Source organism: Vidua chalybeata, chromosome 32, assembly GCF_026979565.1.
Source record: "Vidua chalybeata isolate OUT-0048 chromosome 32, bVidCha1 merged haplotype, whole genome shotgun sequence".
In the NCBI taxonomy this organism is placed as follows: Eukaryota; Metazoa; Chordata; class Aves; order Passeriformes; family Viduidae; genus Vidua; species Vidua chalybeata.
This window is the reverse complement of record NC_071561.1, coordinates 1,548,991-1,570,950: the sequence shown is the minus strand read 5'-3', so window position 1 is coordinate 1,570,950 and position 21,960 is coordinate 1,548,991. Positions and strand designations below refer to the sequence as shown.

The following is a 21,960-nucleotide window of genomic DNA, read 5'->3' as shown; positions in this document are numbered from 1 at the left end:
CTGACCCAAGGCAGGGTCAGTCACTTTGGGGGTCCTGGGGGATGTTTGGCGGCCACAGAGGATTTTTGGGGGTCCCAGAGCAGGGGTTACTCTGGGGGTCCCGGGGGGTGTTTGGGGGTCCCTCTGGGGGTCACTCACCGGCTGTGGCCCCGTGGCGACGTCCCTGTCCCTGTCCCTGTCCCTGTCCCTGTCCCCGTCCCCGTCCCCGCTCCGGTCCGGCCGCTGCAGGGGGATGGCCATGGGGGGTCCGGGCTGGCCCGGGGGCTGCTCCTGGCTCTGCCGGGCCTCTGGGGGGCAGGGGGGGCCAGGGGGGGTCAGGGGGGTCAGCCGGGCCCCCAAACCCCCCCAGGACCCCTCTGGGGGGGGCAGGGGGGCTCAGGGCCCCCCCAGGACCCCCGAACTCACCCTGCAGCAGCTCCTGCACCGCCTGGGCCTCCACCGAGGGGGGGTCCGCGCTGGGGGCGGGGCCAGCGCTGGGGGTGGGGTCTGTGCTGGGGGCGGGGTCTGTGCTGGGGGCGGGGTCTGTGCTGGGGGCGGGGCCAGCGCGGGCGCGGGGGGGCTCCGGGTTCCTCCAGCGGGGGGAGGGGATCAGGGGGATCACCAGCTCCTTCTTGGGGGGCGGGGCCGGCCGCGTGCTGGGGGCGGGGACGGAATGTTAGCCACGCCCATGTCTATAAACAAAGATGCGTTCCCGGCTACAAGCCACGCCCCCCGTCGAGCCCCGCCCCCAAAGCAGGTGCACGCTGTGAGCCCGTGCCCCAGGCCACGCCCCCTTGGCCATATTAGAACACATCCACAAGCCCCGCCTCTCGAAAGCCCCGCCCCCGGCACGTGCGATAAGCCCCGCCCACTGAAGCTGTAGGGACAGACGAACAGCGGAGCCCCGCCCCCAAGCGAGCCGTGGGGCGTGGCCCCGGCCCCAGCCCCGCCCACCTGAGCAGCTCGCGGCCCTCCACGGCCGTCAGGAAGTCGGTGTCGCTCTCGGTGTCAGCGCCGGCGCCGGCTCCGCGCAGGGTCCCGTGGGCAGCGGCCGCCGCCGCTCGGCCCTGCGGCTGAAGGCGAAGGACACCGGCCCCGGCCCCGGCCCCGGCCCCGGCCCCGCGGCGCCCTCGGCCGCGCCATCGCCCGCCGCCATCTTCCGCCGCGGGGCCCTGTGGGAGAGAGCGCGATGGCCGAGCCGGACTACAACTCCCAGCAGCCCCTGCGCCGCGCCCCGCGGGCTTCGCGGGCGCCGATTGGCAGTGCACCCGCCTATCGGCGCTGGCGCCGCCCGTCCCGCCCCCTCCCCGCGCGGCGCGGGCGCTGATTGGCGGAGCCGCCCGTCGCTCAGCCCGTGCCGCCGCCGCTCGCGCCCGCCGGCCTCGCGCGCGTTGCCGTGGCGACCCCGCGGCGGTACCGGGGGAGGGGAGGGGGAACTGGGATGAACTGGGATGAACTGGGATGAACTGGGAGCACTGGGGGAGCGCGGGGCTGAGGGGAGGGAGCAGCCGGGGGTCACTGGAAGGACTGTGGGGTCTCTGTGGCGGCGGGGGGCGAACTGGGAGCACTGGGATGAACTGTGAGCATTGGGGATGAACTGGGAGCACTGGGATGGACTGGGAGCACTGGGGGGAACTGGGAGTACTGGGATGAACTGGGAGCACTGGGGGGAACTGGGAGTACTGGGATGGACTGGGAGCACTGGGGGGAACTGGGAGCACTGGGATGGACTGGGAGCACTGGGATGGACTGGGAGCACTGGGAAGAACTGGGAGCACTGGGATGGACTGGGAGCACTGGGAAGAACTGGGAGCACTGGGATGGACTGGGAGCACTGGGGGGTACTGGGAGCACTGGGGGGTTACTGGGATGGTGTGGGCTGGACTGGGAGCACTGGGAGGGGGCGGGAGGACACTGGGAGCACTGGGGAGTTAGTGGGTGGTTACTGGGAGCATTGGGAGGTCACTGGTTGGTTACTGGGAGCACTGGTCCCTCACTGGTCCCTCACTGGTCCCTCACTGGTCCCTACTGGTCCCTCACTGGTCCCTCACTGGTCCCATACTGGTCCCTCACTGGTCCCTCACTGGTCCCTCACTGGTCCCTCACTGGTCCCTCACTGGTCCCTTACTGGTCCCTTACTGGTTTCTCACCGGTTGCAGGCGCGGCCCCCCCCCGCCCCTCCCCCCCCGATGCCGCCCCCGGAGGCGCCGCCCGCGCCCAGCGGTGAGGGGGGAGGGGCGGGGGCGGGCCGGGGGGGTCCCTGGGGGGGGGTCCCCACCTTTGGGGGGGTCCCTGGCTGGGGGGGAGGGGTCTCTAACTGGGTGGGGGTCCCTGGGTGGGTGGGTGGGTGGGGGTCTCTCACTGGTGGGTGGGGGTCTCTGTGTGGGTGGGGGTCTCTGTGTGGGTGGGTGGGGGTCTCTGGTGAGTGGGGGTCTCTGTGTGGGTGGGTGGGGGTCTCTGGTGGGTGGGGGTCTCTGTGTGGGTGGGTGGGGGTCTCTGGTGGGTGGGGGTCTCTGTGTGGGTGGGGGTCTCTGTGTGGGTGGGTGGGGGTCTCTGGTGAGTGGGGGTCTCTGTGTGGGTGGGTGGGGGTCTCTGGTGGGTGGGGGTCTCTGTGTGGGTGGGGGTCTCTGTGTGGGTGGGTGGGGGTCTCTGGTGGGTGGGGGTCTCTGTGTGGGTGGGGGTCTCTGTGTGGGTGGGTGGGGGTCTCTGGTGAGTGGGGGTCTCTGTGTGGGTGGGTGGGGGTCTCTGGTGGGTGGGGGTCTCTGTGTGGGTGGGGGTCTCTGTGTGGGTGGGTGGGGGTCTCTCACTGTCCCCCCGCAGTGACCGTGCTGGTGGCCGTGGGGGGGGGTCTCAGGGTGGGTGGGGGTCTCTCACAGGTGGGTGGGGGTCTCTGTGTGGGTGGGGGTCTCTCACCGTCCCCCCCCCAGTGACCGTGCTGGTGGCCGTGGGGGGTGTCTCTGGTGGGTGGGGGTCTCTGTGTGGGTGGGTGGGGGTCTCTGGTGGGTGGGGGTCTCACTGTCCCCCCCCCAGTGACCGTGCTGGTGGCCGTGGGGGGTGTCTCTGGTGGGTGGGGGTCTCTGTGTGGGTGGGGGGGTGTCTCTGGTGGGTGGGGGTCTCTCACTGTCCCCCCCCCCAGTGACCGTGCTGGTGGCCGTGGGGGGGTCCCGCGTGCTGCGCTACAGCCGCCCCCCCCCGCCGCCCCCCGGGCCGAGCCCCCCCCCGGGCCGGGGGCCGCCTGGAGCCCCCCGGGAGCGGCCCCGCGAGCGCGACCCCCCCCTGCTGCTGCTGCGGGGACTGGGTGCGACCACTGGGAGCACTGGGAGCACTGGGAGAGGGACTGGGGGGGACTGGGGGGACTGGCAGCACTGGGGGGACTGGGAGAGGGACTGGGGGGGGACTGGGAGCAGTGGGAGGGGGACTGGGTGATACTGGGGGAGGGACTGGGAGCACTGGGTGGGACTGGGACAGGGATTGTGAGCACTGGGAGGGCGATTCAAGGGACTGGGAGAGACTGGGAGGGATTAAGGCGCACTGGGAGCACTGGGAGGGCACTGGGAGGGCACTGGGGGGCACTGGGGGGGGCACTGGGAGGTTACTGGGAGCACTGGTGCAGTGTTCCCCCCCCCGCAGGCCCCAGGGCCCCCCCTGAGCCCGTGGCCGCCACCAGCTTCGTGGGGCCTGAGCCCCGGGACCTGCTGCCCGCCGGTACTGGGGGCACTGGGAGCACTGGGATGGGGACTGGGAGGGTACTGGGGGCACTGGGAGCACTGGGATGGGGACTGGGAGGGTACTAGGAGCACTGGGAGGGCACTGGGAGGGCACTGGGAGGGCACTGGGAGCACTGGGATGGGGACTGGGAGGGTACTGGGGGCACTGGGAGGGCACTGGGAGGGCACTGGGAGCACTGGGTGGGGGATTGGGGCACTGGGAGGGCACTGGGAGGGGCACTGGGAGAGCACTGGGAGGGCACTGGGAGCACTGGGGGGGCACCTGGAGCACTGGGAGGGGGATTGGGGGCACTGGGTGGTTATACTGGGTGTTACTGGGCAGTACTGGGAGCACTGGGTGGTTATACTGGGTGTTACTGGGAGCACTGGGCAGCCCCTTGGCTGGGTGCCTGTACATCCTGGGTGACTATACTGGGAGCACTGGGGTGCTATACTGGGAGCGCTGGATGGTTATACTGGGAGCACTGGGTGGCTATACTGGTTGTTACTGGGAACACTGGTTGTTACTGGCTGGTTATACTGGTGGCAAATCTTGTCCTTACTGGGAGCACTGGGTGGCTCTAGTGGCTGTTACTGGTTATACTGGTCCTTACTGGGAGCACTGGGTGGCTCTAGTGGCTGTTACTGGTTATACTGGTCCTTACTGGGAGCCCTGGGTGGCTCTAGTGGCTGTTACTGGTTATACTGGTCCTTACTGGGAGCCCCTCTCTCCCCAGATCCGTCCCTGGGCAGCCCCAGCAGCGCCGGGGGGGGGCGGGGCCACGGCCTGGGATGGGCACAGGTATGGACTGGGAGCACTGGGACGGACTGGGAGCACTGGGAGGGAACTGGGAGGATACTGGGAGCACTGGGAGGGAACTGGGAGGGAACTGGCAGGATACTGGGAGCACTGGGAGGGAACTGGGAGGATACTGGGAGCACTGGGAAGGAACTGGGGAGGGAGGGGATGCAGCTGCCTCATGGCCCTGGTGATTTACTGGTGTATACTGGGGTGTACTGGTGTGGAACTGGTGTGTAACTGGTATGTAATTTGTGTGTAACTGGTATATACTGGTGTGTAACTGGTGTGTACTGGTGTGTAACTGGTATATGCTGGTATGTAACTGGTGCAACTGGTGTGTAAGTGATGTGTAACTGGTGTATACTGGTGTGTAACTGGTGTATACTGGTGTGTAATTTGTGTGTAACTGGTATATACTGGTGTATACTGGTGTGAAACTGGTGTGTACTGGTGTGTAACTGGTGTGTACTGGTGTGAAATTGGTGTGTACTGGTGTGGAACTGGTGTGTACTGGTGTGAAACTGGTGTGTACTGGTGTGTAACTAGTGTGTAACTGGTGTATACTGGTGTGAAATTGGTGCGTACTGGTGTGTAACTGGTACATACTGGTGTGTACTGGTGTATACTCGTGCATAACTGCTGTATAACTGGTCTATACTGGTCCATACTGGTTTATACTGGTTTATACTGGTGGCAGGAACAGGCCCCGTTCTGGGTGCAGCTGCCGCGGGGCCCGGGCGGGTTCGGGCTCAGCCTCCGGGCCGGCCCCGCCGGGGTTTTCGTGCGGGGGCTGCGCGAGGGGGGCCCGGCCCAGCGCTGCGGCTGCATCCAGGTACGGGGGGTTTGGGGGGGTTTGGGGGGGCTCTGGGGTGAGGTGAGCCAATAGGGGCTGGGGGGCTCTGTGGGGCTAGGGGGGCTCCATGGGTTTGGGGGACTCTCTGGGGCTGGGGGGCTCTATGGGGCTGGGGGGTTCTATGGGGTTGGGGGGCTCTGTGGGGCTAGGGGGGGCTCTATGGGACTGGGGGGGCTCTATGGGGCTGGGGGGTTCTGTGGGGCTAGGGGGGCTCTATGGGGCTGGGGGTTCTGTGGGGCTGGGGGGCTCTATGGGGCTGGGGCATCTATGGGACTGGGGGGGGCTCTATGGGGCTGGGGGGCTCTATAGGGTTGGGGGCTCTCCTGGGCTACGGGGGCTTTATGGGGTTGGGGCATCTATGGGACTGGGGGGGGGCTCCATGGGGCTGGGGGGCTCTGTGGGGCTGGGGAGGGTTTTTGGGGCCGGGGGGGCTCTGGGGGGGATTCTGTCAGGAGCTGGGGGGGCCCTGAGGGAACTGGGGCAGTCACGAGGGTTTGGGGGGGGGTCTGTGACTTTGGGGGTCCCTGGGGGGGTCTGTGACTTTTGGGGGTCCCGGGGGGGGGGTCTGTGACTTTTGGGGGGGGTCTGTGACTTTGGGGGTCCCTGGGGGGGGTCTGTGACTTTTGGGGTCCCGGGGGGGCAGGTCAGTGACTTTTGGGGGGGGGGGGGTCTGTGACTTTTGGGGGGGTCTGTGACTTTTGGGGTCCCTGGGGGGGGTCTGTGACTTTTGGGGTCCCGGGGGGGCAGGTCAGTGACTTTTGGGGGGGGGGGTCTGTGACTTTTGGGGGGGGTCTGTGACTTTTGGGGTCCCGGGGGGGGGTCTGTGACTTTTGGGGGGGTCTGTGACTTTTGGGGTCCCGGGGGGGCAGGTCAGTGACGAGCTCCTGGCCATCGACGGGGCCCCCACGGCCGGCATGAGCCCCGCGCAGGCGCTGGCCCGGATCCGGGGTGGGGGCAGCCGCCTGCGCCTGCTGCTGCTCCGCCCCCACGGTGAGACCCCCCCTCGGACCCCCAAAATCCCCGCGGGGCCCCCCCAGTTCGGTGGGGACAGGGTGGGACTGGCCCTAAGGGAGACCCCCCCCCCAAAAAAACACAGCTGCGTAAATCACCCCCCCTGCCAGCGCAGTGGTACAGCCCACTGCCCCCCCAAACACAGCAGGGTACCCCAGTGCCCCCCCAGTCAGGTGGTACAGCCCACTGCCCCCCAAACACAGCGGGGTACACCAGCGCCCCCCCAAATCGGGTGGTACAGCCCACTGCCCCCCAAAATATACTGGTATATCCCAGTGCCCCCCCCCCCAATCGGGTGGTACAGCCCACTACCCCCCAAAATATACTGGTATATCCCAGTGCCCCCCCCCAAATCGGGTGGTACAGCCCACTGCCCCCCAAAACACAACGGGGTTCCCCAGTGCCCCCCCCAAATCGAGTGGTACAGTCCACTGCCCCCCAAACTCACTAAGACACCCCACTGCCCCCCCCCCCACGGGAAGAGTGGTACAGCCCAGAGCCCCCCAGCCCCGGCCTGGCTGCGCATGGGGGATGGGGGGTGGGGGATGGGCGATGGGCGATGGGCAGTGGGGGGGTCCCCACCCCGCCCCCCACGGGAGTGACGCCCCCTCCCCCCCCCCCAGGGGCGCCCCCAGCCCCGCTGGCGCGGGGGGTGCTGCGGCTGCGCGTGGGCCGCTCCCCGCGGGGGGAGCCCTGCTTCTGCCTCGTGGGGGGGCTGCACCCCTGACCCCCCCCCCAACGCTGCCCCGGACCCCCGCACACGGAAGGTGACGTCACAGCCCCCCCGCACCCCATTTTTTGGTGCTTTGGGGGGGATTCCCCCCACCCCCAGCCCGGGGGGGGCGTTTCGGTGCCGCTGGTTTTGGCGGGGGCGCCCTTCAAGCTATGCAATGCCCCCCCCCCCCCCCCCCGCGTCCTGGGGGTCGCACGGAGGTGTTCTCCCCCTCCCCATTTTTGGGGTGTTCAATAAAGATGGGGACCCCCCCCCCCCGGCCCCGCTCCTTCCGTTCCCGGCGTGCGGCGCGCGGGGCGCTGCCCGCATCCGCTGAGTCACCCCAAAACCGAGCTGGGGACCCCCAGAGACCCCCACGGCCCGCCCCAGATCCTCCGCAGGGACCCCCAGAGGCTCTCCCCAAATCCCAGGACGCCCCCCCAGGCCCTGCCCCCTCTAAGCCCCGCCCCTCGGGGGTCCCCTTCCCGCCACCGCCAGGGGCTTCCCCCGCGCCAAGCCCCGCCCACCGCCGATCGCAGGGGGTTTCCCCGCTCTAAGCCACGCCCACCCTCAGCTCCTCCTCCCAGGACCCCCGACCCAATCACCGCAGGGGGTTCCCCGCTCTAAGCCCCGCCCCCCGGGACCCCCTCCCCGGGGTTCCCCTCCCCGCTCCCCGCGCGGTCACGTGACGGCGCGCGCCGCCCGAGGCCCCGCCCCCCCGGGGGCTCCCCCCCCACACTTCTCCCATCCCTAATAGGGGTTTCCCCCGCCGCCGGGCCCCGCCCACCCGCGCCCCCGCCAGCCAATCGCGTGCCGGCGCGCGCCCCAACGCCCCGCCCCCGCGCCGTGCCAGTTCCCCGGGCCCCCCCCCCCCGTTCCCCCCAACCCCCGCCGCCGCCGCCCGCTCGGTGCCGCCCGGTCCCGCCATGGAGTCCAGCGGGGCCCAGAACTGCCCCGGCACCTGCCTGGCCTTCAGCCGCACCCGCAAGGGGCTGGTGCTCATCGGCGAGATCGTGAGACACGGGGGGGCGCCGGGGGACCCAGCGGAATGGGCACCGGGGGGACGGGATACCCTCGGGGGGGGGGAACACACCGGGACACATTTGGGCCCTCCGTGGGGCGGGGGGAGCACCGGGATGGCCCGGTCCCGGTGTGGAGGGGGCAGGATGAGTCGGTGCCCGGTTCCTTTGGGGGTGGGGGGGACACGCCTGGCTGCTCATTCCGGGGGTCCCGGTTTGGGACCGGGGCAGGATGTCTGGGATCACCGGTTTTGGGGGGGGGGGGGCAGCAGGATACCTGGTTCCCCATTTTGGGGGGCACCCCGACACGTGGGTCGTTTGTGTGGAGGGGTGCAATGGCGGGATCCCGGTTTTGGACGTCAGGAGAATGGGTCCGTGCTTGGGAAGGGATCGGGGACCCCGCCACACCGGCTCCCCATCCCGGGGGGCTCCCCATCCCGGGGGGGATGCCCGGCTCTCGGAGCGCTCGGGCCGACACGTGGAGCGAGGGACCCGGGTCTCGGGGTGGGGACACCCCCGCAGAGTGTCCCCCGTGCCGTGGGACACCGCGGGCACCCGCTCCCCCCGGTCCCGTTTCGAGCGCGTGGAGGGGCAACGCCCTTGGGAAGCGGGGGGTGGGGCGGGGCAGGGAAGGTGAGAAAGGGCGGGCCCAGGGGGCCCCGGTTTGAAAGCGGGAGGGAGCCCGGATGTGTCTGGGTCCCTGCCCGGCGGAGAAGGGGGGGTTCGGGCGGTGCCCGGCCCGCCGTGCCAGCCGCTATTGCGCCAGCCCGGGCGGCGCCCGCCGCGTCACGGCGGGACCGGCCCCTTTAAGGCACTGCCCCTTTAAGAGCCCCCAGCCCGGCGGGCCCCACCCACGCCATCGCCCCTTGAAGGGTGGGGGGGGGGCGCTGTTGTGCCGTTGCCATGGCGACCGTTGCCGGGAGACGGCCCCGCCCCGGCGCTCCCACAGCGGCGGCCTTGTCCCGGCACCCACGCGGGGCGGGGCCGCGATCCTCGGGGAACCGACAGGGGGCGCTGTGGCTCCCCCATAGGGGACAGCACAGCGGCCCATAGGGGGCGCTATGGGCGGGGGTCTATAGGGGACAGCACAGCGGCCCATAGGGGGCGCTATGGGCGGGGGTCTATAGGGGACAGCACAGCGGCCCATAGGGGGCGCTATGGGCGGGGGTCTATAGGGGACAGCACAGCGGCCCATAGGGGGCGCTATGGGGGGGGGGTCTATAGGGGACAGCACAGTGACCCATTGGGGGCGCTATGAGGGGTCTATAGGGGGCAGCACAGTGACCCATTGGGGGCGCTATGGGGGGGTCTATAGGTGACCCCACAGTGACCCATTGGGGGCGCTATGGGGGGGTCTATAGGTGACCCCACAGTGACCCATTGGGGGCGCTATGGGGGGTCTATAGGGGACAGCACAGTGACCCATTGGGGGCGCTATGAGACACCCATAGGTGACCCCACAGTGGCCCATTGGGAGTCTATAGGTGACCCCACAGTGACCCATTGGGGGCGCTATAGGTGACCCCACAGCGGCCCATTGGGGGCGCTATGGCTCACCCATAGGTGACCCCACAGCAGCCCATTGGGAGTCTATAGGTGACCCCACAGCAGCCCATTGGGGGCGCTATGGCTCACCCATAGGTGACCCCACAGTGGCCCTTTGGGGGCGCTATGGCTCACCCATAGGTGACCCCACAGCAGCCTGCTGACATCTACAGGTGACCCCACAGAGGTATAAAAGAGGCGCTCTAAGAGCCTTTAGGTGACAGCCCAGAACCTGTAGGGCCCTATAGGGCACCCCTGAGGATCCCCGTAGGGGGCGCTGCAGGCACTCCCGTGGAGCCCAGAGGCCTATAGGGCACTCTGCACACACCCCATAGGGGCTGGGTACATGTTGGGGGTCTCTGTGGGGTCTCTATGGGGGCTCAGGGAACGAAGGGAGCACACGGGGCCTATAGGGCACATTGTACACACCCCATAGGGGCTGTGCCCCTATAACGGGGTACACGCTGGGGTCCCCGGGGCTCCGTGGGGGTCGCAGGCTGCGGGTGCAGCCGCAGGGATCCCAGGGGGGCTGTGCCCCTATAACGGGGTACACTCTGGGGTCCCCGTGGCTCCATGGGGGTCGCAGGCTGCGGGTGCAGCCGCAGGGATCCCACGGGGCTGTGCCCGCAGGTGCTGTGCCTGCTGACCCTGGTGTGCTTCGGGGCGTCGCGCTCGGGCTACGCGGGGCTGGCGGCCGTGCAGATGGTGTTCGCTGCCCTGGTGCTGCTGGCCTGGAGCTGCCGCCTGCCGCCCCGGCTGACCGGGCTGCACTGGGGCTGGACCGTGAGCAAGGGGGCCTGGGGGGCATTTGGGGGGCTGGGGAGGGGTCAGGGGGATTATGGGGGCTGGAGGAGAATTGGGGGGCTGGGGAGGGGTTTGGGGGGGATTACAGGGGCTTTGAGCAGCAATGGGGGGGTGGGGAGGGGTCTGGGGGAGTTATGGGGGGCTGCAGGAGAATTGGGGGGCTGGGGAGGGGTCTGGGGGGCATTATGGGGAGGTTGAGGAGAATTGGGGGGCTGGGGAGGGGTTTGGGGGGGATTATGGGGGGTTGAGCAGCACTGGGGGGTTTGGGGGAAATTTGGGGGGATTACGGGGGGTTTGAGGAGCATTGGGGGGCTGGGGAGGGGTCTGGGGGGCTGTGGGGAGGGTTGGGAAGCCCTGCAGTGCCTGAGCTGGGGAGTGAACCCGGGAATTGTAGGTCCCCAGAGAGTCTGGGGGTTCCTGGGGGGTCCCCCCAGAAGGATTTGGGGGGGGTCTCTCTGAGGGGTCCCATCTGTGCCCCTCAGGACTTCATGCGCTGCCTCATCGGGGCTCTGCTCTTCCTCATCTGCTCCCTCATCGTCATCGTGGGCCACCGCGACGGCGCCGGCATCGCGGGAGGGGTGAGAGGGAATTTGGGGGGGTCTGACCCCCTCCATGGCTGTTGGGGCTCCTGACCAGGGTGAGGGGGTTTGGGGCTCTCTGATCCCCCCCAGATGTTGGTGATCCAGGCCGGGGTGAGGGGGGTTTGGGGGTACAGGTGGATTTTGGGAGTCTCTGATCCCCCCAGATGCTGGGGCTCCAATCTGGCATGAGGGGCGTTTGGGGGGGTCTCTGATTCCCCCAATCTTGGGGCTCCTGGCTGGGGTGAGGAGGGTTTGGGGGTACAGGGGGAATTTGGGGGTCTCTGATCCCCCCAGGTGTTGGGGTTCCAGGCCGGGGTGAGGAGGGTTTGGACGTACAGGGGGAATTTGGGGGTCTCTGATCCCCCTGCCCCCCCAGGTGTTTGGCTCCAGGTTGGAGTGAGGGGGTTTGGGGGTGCAGGGGGGGTTTTGGGGGGCACACAGGGGGTGTTTGGGTGTCTCTGACCCCCTGTACCCCCCAGGTGTTCGGGATCCTGGCCGGGGTCCTGCTGGGCTATGACGCCTACATCACCCTCCCCATGCGGCAGGGCCACAGCGCCGCCCCCACTGGTGTGTACTGGGAGCACTGGGAAGGGGGGTGCTGCCCTGTGGGGGGCTTGGGGATCCCCAGAGGGTTTGGGGGTCCCCGGGGGGTGTAACTAACCCCCCACTTTGTCCCCTCTCCAGAGTCCCCAGACGGTGCCTGAACAAGCCAAGAACCCCAATGGAGACCTCCCCCCCCCGGCACAGGGGGACCCCCAGCCTTAAATTAATTATTGAGGGGTCCCGACGCCTGGGTCCCCCCCGGGGAGGGGGGCAGGGTAGATCTGGGGGTCCCACAGGAGCTGCCCCTCCCTCAAACGCCTTCGCAAGTGCCTTGAACCGCCCGTGCCTCAGTTTCCCCGCGGGGAGACCCCCTCAGGTTTAAAGGCGCCCTTGGCCCCTCACGGGTTTTGGGGTGCTCGCCTCAGTTTTTGGGGTGCCTCCGTTAGTTTTTGGGGTGTTCCCCTCCCCACACTCTCCCAGCCTGCGGGAGGCTTTTGGGGGCAATATATTGAGAAATAAAGGGGTTTTATTACTGCAGTACCGGTTCTGCTGGGTCTGTCGCGACAACAGCCTGTCGGGGGGTGTCTGCAGATCCTGGGGGGGGGAGCTTGTCCCACAATGGACCCCAAACCCCACAGACCTCCCAGTACGCCCCAAACCCTCCCGTCACGGTTCCTGCCTGGCGAGAAAATCCTCTCCCCTCACGGCAAAAGGGAGGGAGAGCCAACCTTTCGCCAAAGGAAAAAGGGAGGAAAACTCTTCCCCCCCCCGTCCTCACGGGATAAAGGGAAGAAACTTCCTGTCCCCTCACGGGAAAAAGGGAGGAAACCCCTGCAGCCCTCACGGGAAAAGGGTGGAAAACTCTCCCTCACGGAAAAAAAGGTGGGAAACTCCCACACCCGTCACGGCAATAGGGAAGAAACCCCTCCATCCCTCATGGGAAAAGGGAGGAAATCCCTCCAGCGCTCACAGAAATAAGGAAGAAACTCCTCCACCGCTCACGGCAAAAGGGAGGAAACCTCTCCACCGCTCATGGAAAAACGAAGGAAACCTCTCCACCCATCATGGAAAAGGGTGGTAAATTCTTCCATTGCTCACGGAAAAAGGGAAGAAACTCCTCCACCCTCACGGGAAAAGTGAGGAAACCTCTTCATCCCTCACGGCAAAAGGGAGAAATCCCATCCACCCCTCACGGGAAAAGGGAAGAAATCCCACCCACCCCTCACGGAAATACGGAGGAACCCCATCCTCCGCTCACGGAAATACGGAAGAATCCCCTCCACCCCTCACGGGAAAAGGGAGAAACCCCATCCACCGCTCACGGAACCACGGAGGAAGCCCCTCCACCCCTCACGGGAAAAGGGAGGAAACTCCTCCGTCCCTCACGGAAAAAAGGGAAGAAATCCCATCCACCGCTCACGGAAATACGGAGAAACCCCATTCTCGGCTCACGGAACCACGGAGGAAGCCCCTCCGCCCCTCACGGGAAAAGGGAGGAAACTCCTCCGTCCCTCACGGAAAAAAGGGAAGAAATCCCATCCACCGCTCACGGGAAAAGGGAGAAACCCCATTCTCGGCTCACGGAACCACGGAGGAAGCCCCTCCGCCCCTCACGGCTCCCGCGCAGCCGAGGAGCAGCAGGAGAGCCCCCGCTCCCCTCACAGAAAAAGGCGGGAAACCCCAGCCGGGCTGGCGCCCCGCCCCGCGCATGCGCAGTGCCAAAAGGAGCTCCCCCCCCCATCCCCGCGCGCCCTCCCCTCACGCTTCCCGCCCCGCGCCCGCCGCCGCCGCCGCTCCGCCCTCACCGCTCCCGCCGCCTCCGTTCCTCTGTCCTCCCGCCGCTGCTCCCCGGTCCTTCCCCGGCGCGTTCCGGTACGGCGGCGGGCGGGAGGGGCCGGGTGGGGCGAAGGGGGGTGAGGGGGGGGAATGTTATGAGGGGGGAAGGGGGAGCCGCGCGCGCCGGGGTGGGCGGGGCTGCGCGTGCGCCGCGTCGGCGGGGGTGGGGGGGGGCGGTGAGGCCGGGGCGGCGCATGCGCGGTGGCTCCGTGAAGGTTTGTGGTGAATGTAGGATTAATGTAGAAGTAACGCGTTTTAAATTAATGGGGTTTAAGGGGTTTGTTGTGGTTTGAGCAGCCCCTGGGCACCCCCCCCCATAACCCGTGGGTGTGGGAGACGCAGGATCTCCCTGGGACCCCATCCCCATTTTTGTGTGCCGTTTGTGGGGTGCCCCCGTTTATGGATTCCCCCCGTTTATGCGGTGTCCCCGTTTATTGGTTCCCCCCGTTTATGGTGCCCCCGTTTATGGATTCCCCCCGTTTATGCGGTGTCCCCGTTTATTGGTTCCCCCTGTTTATGGTGCCCCCGTTTATGGGGTGTCCCCGTTAATGGTGTCCCCATTTATGGGTTCCCCCCCATTTATGGTGCCCCCGTTTGTGGGGTGCCCCCGTTTATGGGGTGCCCCTGTTTATGATCCCCCCCGTCTATGGGTTCCCCCCGTTTCTGGGTTCCCCCCCGTTAATGGTGTCCCCGTTTTTGGGGTGTCCCCGTTAGTTTCGGGGTGTCCCTGTTAATGGGGTGTCCCCGTTTTTGGAGTGTCCCCCCATAGGTTTCGGGGTGTCCCCACTAATGGTGTCCCTGTTTTTAGGGTGCCCCCGTTATAGGGTGTCCCCCGCGGGTTTCGGGGTGCCCCCGTTAATAGGGTGTCCCCTTTTTCGGGGTGTCCCCGCAGGTTTGGGGTGCCCCGCCCGCCATGGGCCGCTCCTCCAAGGACAAGCGGGACGTTTATTACCGGCTGGCCAAGGAGGGCGGCTGGAGAGCGCGCAGCGCCTTCAAACTGCTGCAGCTGGAGCAGCGCTTCCAGCTCCTCCGGGGTACTGGGGAACTGGGGGGAATGGGGGGAATGGGGGCACTGGGGGAACTGGGGAATGGGGGGACTGGGGGGGAACTGGGGGCACTGGGGAGCGTGCAGCGCCTTCAAACTGCTGCAGCTGGAGCAGCGCTTCCAGCTCCTCCGGGGTACTGGGGAACTGGGGGGAATGGGGGGAATGGGGGCACTGGGGAATGGGGGGGACTGGGGGGGAACTGGGGGGCACTGGGGGGCACTGGAGAGCGCGCAGCGCCTTCAAACTGCTGCAGCTGGAGCAGCGCTTCCAGCTCCTGCACGGTACTGGGGAACTGGGGGGAATGGGGGGAATGGGGGCACTGGGGGGCACTGGGGAATGGGGGGAACTGGGGGGACTGGGGGGGAACTGGGGGCACTGGGGAGCGCGCAGCGCCTTCAAACTGCTGCAGCTGGAGCAGCGCTTCCAGCTCCTCCGGGGTACTGGGGAACTGGGGGGAATGGGGAGAATGGGGGCACTGGGGGGCACTGGGGAATGGGGGGAACTGGGGGGAGTGGGGGGGAACTGGGGGCACTGGGGAGCGCGCAGCGCCTTCAAACTGCTGCAGCTGGAGCAGCGCTTCCAGCTCCTGCACGGTACTGGGGAACTGGGAGCACTGGGGGGAATGGGGGGGAATGGGGGCACTGGGGGGAATGGGGGGGAATGGGGGCACTGGGGGGAACTGGGGAATGGGGGGGAATGGGGGAACTGGGGGCACTGGGGAGCGTGCAGCGCCTTCAAACTGCTGCAGCTGGAGCAGCGCTTCCAGCTCCTGCACGGTACTGGGGAACTGGGGGGAATGGGGGGAATGGGGGCACTGGGGAATGGGGGGCACTGGGGGGACTGGGGGGACTGGGGAATGGGGGGCACTGGGGGGACTGGGGGGACTGGGGAATGGGGGAACTGGGAGCACTGGGGGGCACTGGGGAATGGGGGGGACTGGGGGGCACTGGGGGAACTGGGGGGCACTGGGGGGACTGGGTACAGTGGGGGAATGGGGGGAACTGGGGGAGATTGGGGGGAATGGGAGGATTGGGGGAATGGGGGAATTGAGGGAATGGGGGGACTGGGGTGAATGGGGGAATGGAGAGAGTAGGGGAACTGGGGGCACTGGGAGCACTGGAGGAACTGGGGGCACTGGAGACACTGGTGAAACTGGGAGCACTGGTGAAACTGGGCCCCAGGGGTCTGGGATCACTGTGTAACTGGTGTAACTGGTGTAACTGGGCCCCAGGGGTCTGGGGTCACTGTGTAACTGGTGTAACTGGGCCCCAGGGGTCTGGGGTCACTGTGTAACTGGTGTAACTGGTGTAACTGGGCCCCAGGGGTCTGGGGTCACTGTGTAACTGGTGTAACTGGTGTAACTGGGCCCCAGGGGTCTGGGATCACTGTGTAACTGGTGTAACTGGTGTAACTGGGCCCCAGGGGTCTGGGGTCACTGTGTAACTGGTGTAACTGGTGTAACTGGGCCCCAGGGGTCTGGGGTCACTGTGTAACTGGTGTAACTGGTGTAACTGGGCCCCAGGGGTCTGGGGTCACTGTGTAACTGGTGTAACTGGTGTAACTGGTGTAACTGGGCCCCAGGGGTCCAGCGGGCCGTGGATCTTTGTGCTGCCCCCGGGAGCTGGAGCCAGGTGCTGAGTCGGCACCTCAGGTGGGAATGGGAGCGCTGGGAGCACTGGGAGCCCCAAACTGGGGGTGCTGATTTGGGGGTCCTAGGCTGGCACTGGGAGCACTGGGAGTCCCAACTGGGGGCACTGGGAATCCTGCTTTGGGATCCGACTGAACTGGCACTGCCAACTGGGTGAACTGGGAAGACTGGGAATCCCAGTTTGGGACTGGGGGGGGCCTCAGGGAGGTTTGGTTGGGGGTCCCAGGGGGGCACTGGGGGTCTGGGGGGGCACTGGTGGTTACTGGGGGGGCACTGGGGGACACTGGGAGTTACTGGGGGGGGCACTGGGGGTCTGGGGGGCCCAGGAGGCACTGGGGGGGTACTGGGGGGGCACTGGGGCACCCAGTCCCCCCTGACCCCCCCAGGGGCTCCGAGGGGTCCCCAGCCCAGGTGGTGGCCGTGGATCTCCAGGCCATGGCGCCGCTCCCGGGGGTGGTGCAGATCCAGGGGGACATCACCAAGGTGGGGACCCCCAAAACCCCCTCCCGAGCTCCCCAAAACCCCCTCTGAGCCCCCCAAAAACCCCTGAGCCACCCCAAACCCCCCTGAGCCCCCCCAAACCCCCTCTGAGCCCCCCGACCCCATTTCTCCCCCAAACCCCATTACCACCCCACCCAATTCCCCTGCAGACCCCATTGCTGACCCCATTCCTGACCCCATTCCTGATCCCATTGCCCCCAGACCCCATTCTTCACCCCGTGTCCCCCTGACCCCATTCCTGACCCTACTCCAGATCCCATTCCTGACCCCATTTCCCCCCAGACCCCATTCCCCCCTGACCCCATTCCTGACCCCATTCCTGACCCCATTCCCCCACTCCTGACCCCATTCCCCCACTCCTGACCCCATTCCTGACCCCATTCCCCCACTCCTGACCCCATTCCTGACCCCATTCCCCCACTCCAGACCCCATTGCCCCATTCCCCCATTCCTGACCCCATTCCCCCGCTCCTGACCCCACTCCTGACCCCATTGCCCCATTCCCCCATTCCCCCACTCCTGACCCCACTCCAGACCCCATTCCCCCATTCCCCCATTCCTGACCCCATTCCCCCATTCCTGATCCCACTCCTGACCCCATTCCCCCACTCCAGACCCCATTGCCCCATTCCCCCATTCCTGACCTCATTCCTGACCCCATTCCCCCACTCCTGACCCCATTCCCCCACTCCTGACCCCATTCCTGACCCCATTCCCCCATTCCTGATCCCACTCCTGACCCCATTCCCCCACTCCAGACCCCATTGCCCCATTCCCCCATTCCTGACCCCATTCCCCCACTCCTGACCCCACTCCTGACCCCACTCCTGACCCCATTCCTGACCCCATTCCCCCGTTCCTGATCCCACTCCTGACCCCATTCCCCCACTCCAGACCCCATTGCCCCATTCCCCCATTCCTGACCCCATTCCCCCACTCCTGACCCCACTCCTGACCCCACTCCTGACCCCACTCCTGACCCCACTCCTGACCCCATTCCCCCACTCCTGACCCCACTCCTGACCCCATTCCTGACCCCATTCCCCCACTCCTGACCCCACTCCTGACCCCATTCCTGACCCCATTCCCCCACTCCTGACCCCGTTCCTCACCCTGTTCCTCACGCTGTGCCCCCCAGGCCTCCACGGCCCGGGAGATCCAGCGCCACTTCGAGGGGCACCCGGCTGACCTGGTGGTCTGTGACGGGGCCCCTGACGGTGAGTCTGGGGGGGCTGGGCCTGGGGGGGCACCTGAACCCCAACCCCCACCCAAAAAAAACCCCAAAAAACCCCAAACTGCCCCCACAGTAACGGGGCTGCACGACCTGGACGAGTACATCCAGGCCCAGCTGCTGCTGGCAGTAAGTGTGGGGCTTCAGCCCCCCCAAAACCCCCCCCAAAACCACCTGGGGACGCCCCCAGACCCCTGGGGTCCCCCCAGACCCCCCCCAAATCCCCCTTTTGGGGGGTCTCCCCTCCTCCAGGCGCTGAACATCACCACGCACGTCCTGAAGAAAGGCGGCACCTTCGTGGCCAAGGTGAGTCCCTGAGGGCTTCCCCCTCAAAATGAGGGGGGGTCTGCAGCCCCCCCCACCCCAAAAAGGGGGTGCTGACCCCCGTGGCCCCAAAAAGGGAGTGCTGACCCCCGTTGCCCCCCCAGATTTTCCGGGGCAAGGACGTGACCCTGCTCTACTCCCAGCTGCGCCTCTTCTTCCCCGACGTCACCTGCGCCAAGCCCCGCAGCAGCCGCAACTCCAGCATCGGTGGGGACCCCCCCCAAACTCCTGGGGACCCCCTCGGCATCGGGGAGACCCCCCCTGAGTTTGGGGGACCCTCCCCGACCCCCTCTTTTGGCAGAGGCTTTCGTGGTGTGCCGTGGCTACAGCCCCCCCGAGGGCTTCGTGCCCACCATGGAGAACCCCCTGCTGGAGCCCGAGGCAGGTGAGGGGCTGGGGGCACTGCGGGGATTTTGGGGTGTCCTTTGGGGGGGGTCTGGGGGTTCCTGGCAGGAGTTTGGGGTCTCTGATGGGATTTTGGGCTCTCTGGGGGTCATTGGGAGGTGACTGGGGACATTTTGGGCATCCCTGAGGGGGATTCTGGGGGTCCCTGGGAGGATCTGGAAGTTCCTGGGGGGGTTTTGGGGTGTCTGGAGGTCATTGGGAGGTGTCTGGGGGGATTTTGGGGGTCCCTGAGGGGGATTCTGGGGGTCTTTGGGAAGGTTTTGGGGTCCCTGATGGGATTTTGGGGTGTCTGGGAGTCACTGGGAAGTGTCTGGGGACATTCTGAGGGGTCCCAGGGGGAATTTTGGGGGTCCCTGGGGGGATCTGGGGGTTCCTGGTGGGATTTTGGGGTGTCTGGAGACATTTTGAATGTCTGAGGGGGATTCTGGGTGTCCTTGGGGAGGTTTTGGGGTCCCTGTTGGGATTTTGGGGTGTCTGGGGACATTTTGAGGGGTCCCTGGGGGGATCTGGGGGTTCCTGGTGGGATTTTGGGGTCTCTGGGGGTCATTGGGAGGTGTCTGGGGGGATTTTGGGGGTCCCTGAGGGGGATTCTGGGGGTCTTTGGGAAGGTTTTGGGGTCCCTGTTGGGATTTTGGGGTCTCTGGGGGTCATTGGGAGGTGTCTGGGGACATTCTGGGGGTGCTTGGGGAGGTTTTGGGGTCCCTGATGGGATTTTGGGGTGTCTGCGGATGGTTATGAGGTCTTTGGAGACATTTTGGGGGGTCCCTGGGGGGATTTCGGGCGTTCCTGGTGTGATTTTGGGGTGCCCATTGGATGTGCAGTGCCCCGTTGCCCCCCATTGGATTTGGGGTGCCCCCATTAGATTTGGGGTGCCCCCACTGATTTGGGGTGCCGTTGCCCACCCCATGATTCGGGGTGCCCCCCATGAATTCGGGATTCCCCCTGATTTGGGGGTGCCAATGGATTTGGGGTGCCCCCCTGATTTGAGGGTGCCCCCATGATTTGGGGTGCCCACAGATTTGGGGTGCCCCCATGAGTTTGGGGTTCCCATGCATTTGGGGTGCTCCCATGGATTTGGTGTGCCCCCATGAATTGGGGGTGCCCCCATGATTTGGGGTCCCCCCCATGAATTGGGGGTGCCCCCATGGGTTTGGGGTGCCCCCATGGATTCGGGGTGCCCCCATGAATTGGGGGGGCCCATGGATTTGGGATGCCCATGAATTCGGGGTGTCCCCTGACTGGGGTGCCCATAGATTTGGGGTTCCTGCATAGGTTTGGGGTGTTCCTGATTTGGGGCGCCCCTGATTTGGGGTGCCCCCATGGGTTGTGGGTTCCCCCATAGATTTGGGGTGCCCCTGGTTTGGGGTGCCCCTGATTTGGGGTGCCCCCATGGGTTTGGGGTGCCCCCATAGATTTGGGGTGCCCCTGGTTTGGGGTGCCCCTGATTTGGGGTGCCCCCATGGGTTGTGGGTTCCCCCATAGATTTGGGGTGCCCCTGGTTTGGGGTGCCCCTGATTTGGGGTGCCCCTGGTTTGGGGTCCCGCCAGGCCTGGCCCTGGCCGCTCTCTCGGGCCCCTCCCGTGTCCTCGTGCCCTTCGTGGCCTGCGGCGACCTGAGCGCCTTCGACCCCGACCGCAGCTACCCCCTGCAGGTACTGGGGGCACTGGGAGCACTGGGACGGACTGGGACAGGCACTGGGAGGGACTGGGAGGGAGGTACTGGGACAGGCACTGGGGTCACTGGGAGCACTGGGAGGGACTGGGACAGGCACTGGGGGCACTGGGACAGGCACTGGGAGCACTGGGAGAGGGACTGGGAGCATTGGGGGGCACTGGGAGCACTGGGAGAGGGATATGGGAGAGGGACTGGGAGAGGGACTGGGAGCACTGGGGGGGACTGGGACAGGCACTGGGGGCACTGGGAGAGGGTCTGGGGCACTGGGAGAGGGACTGGGAGCGCTGGGAGCACTGGGAGAGAGACTGGGAGCACTGGGAGAGGGACTGGGAGCACTGGGAGTACTGGGACAGGCACTGGGGGCACTGGGAGAGGGACTGGGAGCACTGGGGGGGACTGGGACAGGCACTGGGGGGACTGGGAGGGACTGGGAATGGCTGGGCTGTACTGGGAGACACTAGGGGGCACTGGGCTGTACTGGGAGGCCCTGGGACATACCGGGGGGCACTGGGCGATACTGGGAGGCACTGGGGAGCACTGGGTGATACTGGGCCACACTGGGCTGTCCTGGACTGTACTGGGAGGCCGGGGGCCATACTGGGCTGCACTGGGAGGCCGTGGGGGGGGGGGGGGGACTGGGCTGTACTGGGAGGCAGTGGGGGCTGTACTGGGCTATACTGGGCTGTACTGGGATTCTGTGGGCTGTACTGGGCTGTACTGGGAGGCCATGGGCTGTACTGGGCTATACTGGGCTGCAGTGGGGGGGGGGGTACTGGGCTGTACTGGGCCGCACTGGGAGGCAGTGGGGGCTGTACTGGGCCGTACTGGGAGGCAGTGGGGGCTGTACTGGGCCGCACTGGGAGGCAGTGGGGGCTGTACTGGGCCGTACTGGGAGGCAGTGGGGGCTGTACTGGGCCGTACTGGGAGGCAGTGGGGGCTGTACTGGGCCGTACTGGGAGGCAGTGGGGGCTGTACTGGGCCGTACTGGGAGGCAGTGGGGGCTGTACTGGGCCGTACTGGGAGGCAGTGGGGGCTGTACTGGGCCGCACTGGGCCGCCCTGGGCCGCGGCGCCGCTGACGCCCTCTCCCGCAGCTGGACCCCGCCAGGCCCTACAGCTTCGTGCCGCCCCCCGCGCCCCCCATCGCGCCCCCCTACGCCCGCGCCTGCCGCCTGCGCCGGGGGGGACAGCGGCCGGGGGGCGTGCAAGGACCCCCGTGTGAGGGGATGGGCGTGCAAGGACCCCCGTGTGAGGGGGACAGAGCCTCATGTGGGATGAGTGTGCAAGCATCCTTGCATGAGATAAGTGTGCAAGGATCTCTGTGTGAGATGGGTGTGCAAGGACCCTCACATGGGATGGGCGTGCAAGGACCCCAAGAGGAGGAACAGGAAGAGTCCTTGTGCAAGGGAGTGGGTGTGCAAGGACCCCCGTGTGAGGAGATGGGTGTGCAAGGACCCCCGTGTGAGGAGATGGGTGTGCAAGGACCCCCGTGTGAGGAGATGGGTGTGCAAGGACCCCCGTGTGAGGAGATGGGTGTGCAAGGACCCCCGTGCAAGGAGCTGCACCAGCTCCATCTTTTGGACTGAATTTCTGCCCTAAACGTGTGCAAGAACCCCCTGGGTGTGCAAGACCCACCCCTGGGTGTGCAAGGCCCACCCCCCCCGTGGTGCAGCCCCCCCCCAGGCCCCTCCCCTTGCACGCGTGTGTGCGACACCCCCAATAAACGCCCCCTGCTCCGCT

General features: G+C 66.8%; 4 protein-coding genes across 6 annotated transcripts in view; 3 read left to right on the top strand and 1 right to left on the bottom strand.

The window, feature by feature from the left end:
* The window catches only part of GPKOW (G-patch domain and KOW motifs), a 23,666-nt gene extending 10,150 nt beyond the window's left edge, over positions 1-13,516 (bottom strand). Inside the window, 5 exon segments of the mRNA XM_053968225.1 lie at positions 139-287; positions 406-635; positions 934-998; positions 1,001-1,151; positions 13,362-13,516. Coding sequence (XP_053824200.1) covers positions 139-287; positions 406-635; positions 934-998; positions 1,001-1,135 — 579 coding nt within the window. The 5' untranslated portion in view covers positions 1,136-1,151; positions 13,362-13,516.
* MAGIX (MAGI family member, X-linked) lies at positions 1,892-7,340 on the top strand. Of its 2 annotated transcripts, XM_053968228.1 has the most exons (7): positions 1,892-2,202; positions 3,116-3,277; positions 3,610-3,684; positions 4,424-4,488; positions 5,186-5,320; positions 6,211-6,331; positions 6,976-7,340. In XM_053968228.1, the coding sequence occupies exons 1-7, from the start codon at positions 2,169-2,171 to the stop codon at positions 7,077-7,079; spliced, it is 696 nt and encodes a 231-aa protein (XP_053824203.1). In that variant the 5' UTR covers positions 1,892-2,168; the 3' UTR covers positions 7,080-7,340. The 2 variants fall into 2 exon arrangements, with proteins under 2 accessions (XP_053824203.1, XP_053824204.1); XM_053968229.1 differs by lacking the exon at positions 3,116-3,277 and having other exon boundaries at positions 1,897-2,202.
* PLP2 (proteolipid protein 2) lies at positions 7,942-12,093 on the top strand. Its single transcript, XM_053968232.1, has 5 exons — positions 7,942-8,077; positions 10,259-10,411; positions 10,915-11,010; positions 11,493-11,580; positions 11,698-12,093. The coding sequence occupies exons 1-5, from the start codon at positions 7,991-7,993 to the stop codon at positions 11,715-11,717; spliced, it is 444 nt and encodes a 147-aa protein (XP_053824207.1). The 5' UTR covers positions 7,942-7,990; the 3' UTR covers positions 11,718-12,093.
* On the top strand, positions 13,301-21,960 carry FTSJ1 (FtsJ RNA 2'-O-methyltransferase 1). 2 transcript variants are annotated; one of them, XM_053968227.1, is made up of 11 exons: positions 13,301-13,428; positions 14,285-14,426; positions 16,020-16,089; positions 16,473-16,569; positions 17,726-17,804; positions 17,895-17,947; positions 18,071-18,124; positions 18,247-18,349; positions 18,444-18,527; positions 20,095-20,198; positions 21,315-21,960. In XM_053968227.1, the coding sequence occupies exons 2-11, from the start codon at positions 14,306-14,308 to the stop codon at positions 21,804-21,806; spliced, it is 1,257 nt and encodes a 418-aa protein (XP_053824202.1). In that variant the 5' UTR covers positions 13,301-13,428; positions 14,285-14,305; the 3' UTR covers positions 21,807-21,960. The 2 variants fall into 2 exon arrangements, with proteins under 2 accessions (XP_053824202.1, XP_053824201.1); XM_053968226.1 differs by lacking the exons at positions 13,301-13,428; positions 14,285-14,426; positions 16,020-16,089 and adding an exon at positions 14,820-14,875.

What these genes read in the sequence shown, in the direction of transcription:
- MAGIX (XM_053968228.1), top strand. Translation starts at nt 2,169, where the DNA reads ATGCCGCCCCCGGAGGCGCCGCCCGCGCCCAGCG. An exon ending in GCTGCTGCTGCGGGGACTGG is followed by an intron (nt 3,278 to 3,609) that starts GTGCGACCACTG and finishes CCCCCCCCGCAG; the next exon opens with GCCCCAGGGCCCCCCCTGAG. An exon ending in GCTGCTGCTCCGCCCCCACG is followed by an intron (nt 6,332 to 6,975) that starts GTGAGACCCCCC and finishes CCCCCCCCCCAG; the next exon opens with GGGCGCCCCCAGCCCCGCTG.
- PLP2 (XM_053968232.1), top strand. Translation starts at nt 7,991, where the DNA reads ATGGAGTCCAGCGGGGCCCAGAACTGCCCCGGCACCTGCCTGGCCTTC. An exon ending in GGCTGCACTGGGGCTGGACC is followed by an intron (nt 10,412 to 10,914) that starts GTGAGCAAGGGG and finishes TGTGCCCCTCAG; the next exon opens with GACTTCATGCGCTGCCTCAT. An exon ending in GCGCCGGCATCGCGGGAGGG is followed by an intron (nt 11,011 to 11,492) that starts GTGAGAGGGAAT and finishes TGTACCCCCCAG; the next exon opens with GTGTTCGGGATCCTGGCCGG.
- FTSJ1 (XM_053968227.1), top strand. Translation starts at nt 14,306, where the DNA reads ATGGGCCGCTCCTCCAAGGACAAGCGGGACGTTTATTACCGGCTGGCC. An exon ending in CTGTGACGGGGCCCCTGACG is followed by an intron (nt 17,805 to 17,894) that starts GTGAGTCTGGGG and finishes CTGCCCCCACAG; the next exon opens with TAACGGGGCTGCACGACCTG. An exon ending in CCTGCTGGAGCCCGAGGCAG is followed by an intron (nt 18,528 to 20,094) that starts GTGAGGGGCTGG and finishes GGGTCCCGCCAG; the next exon opens with GCCTGGCCCTGGCCGCTCTC.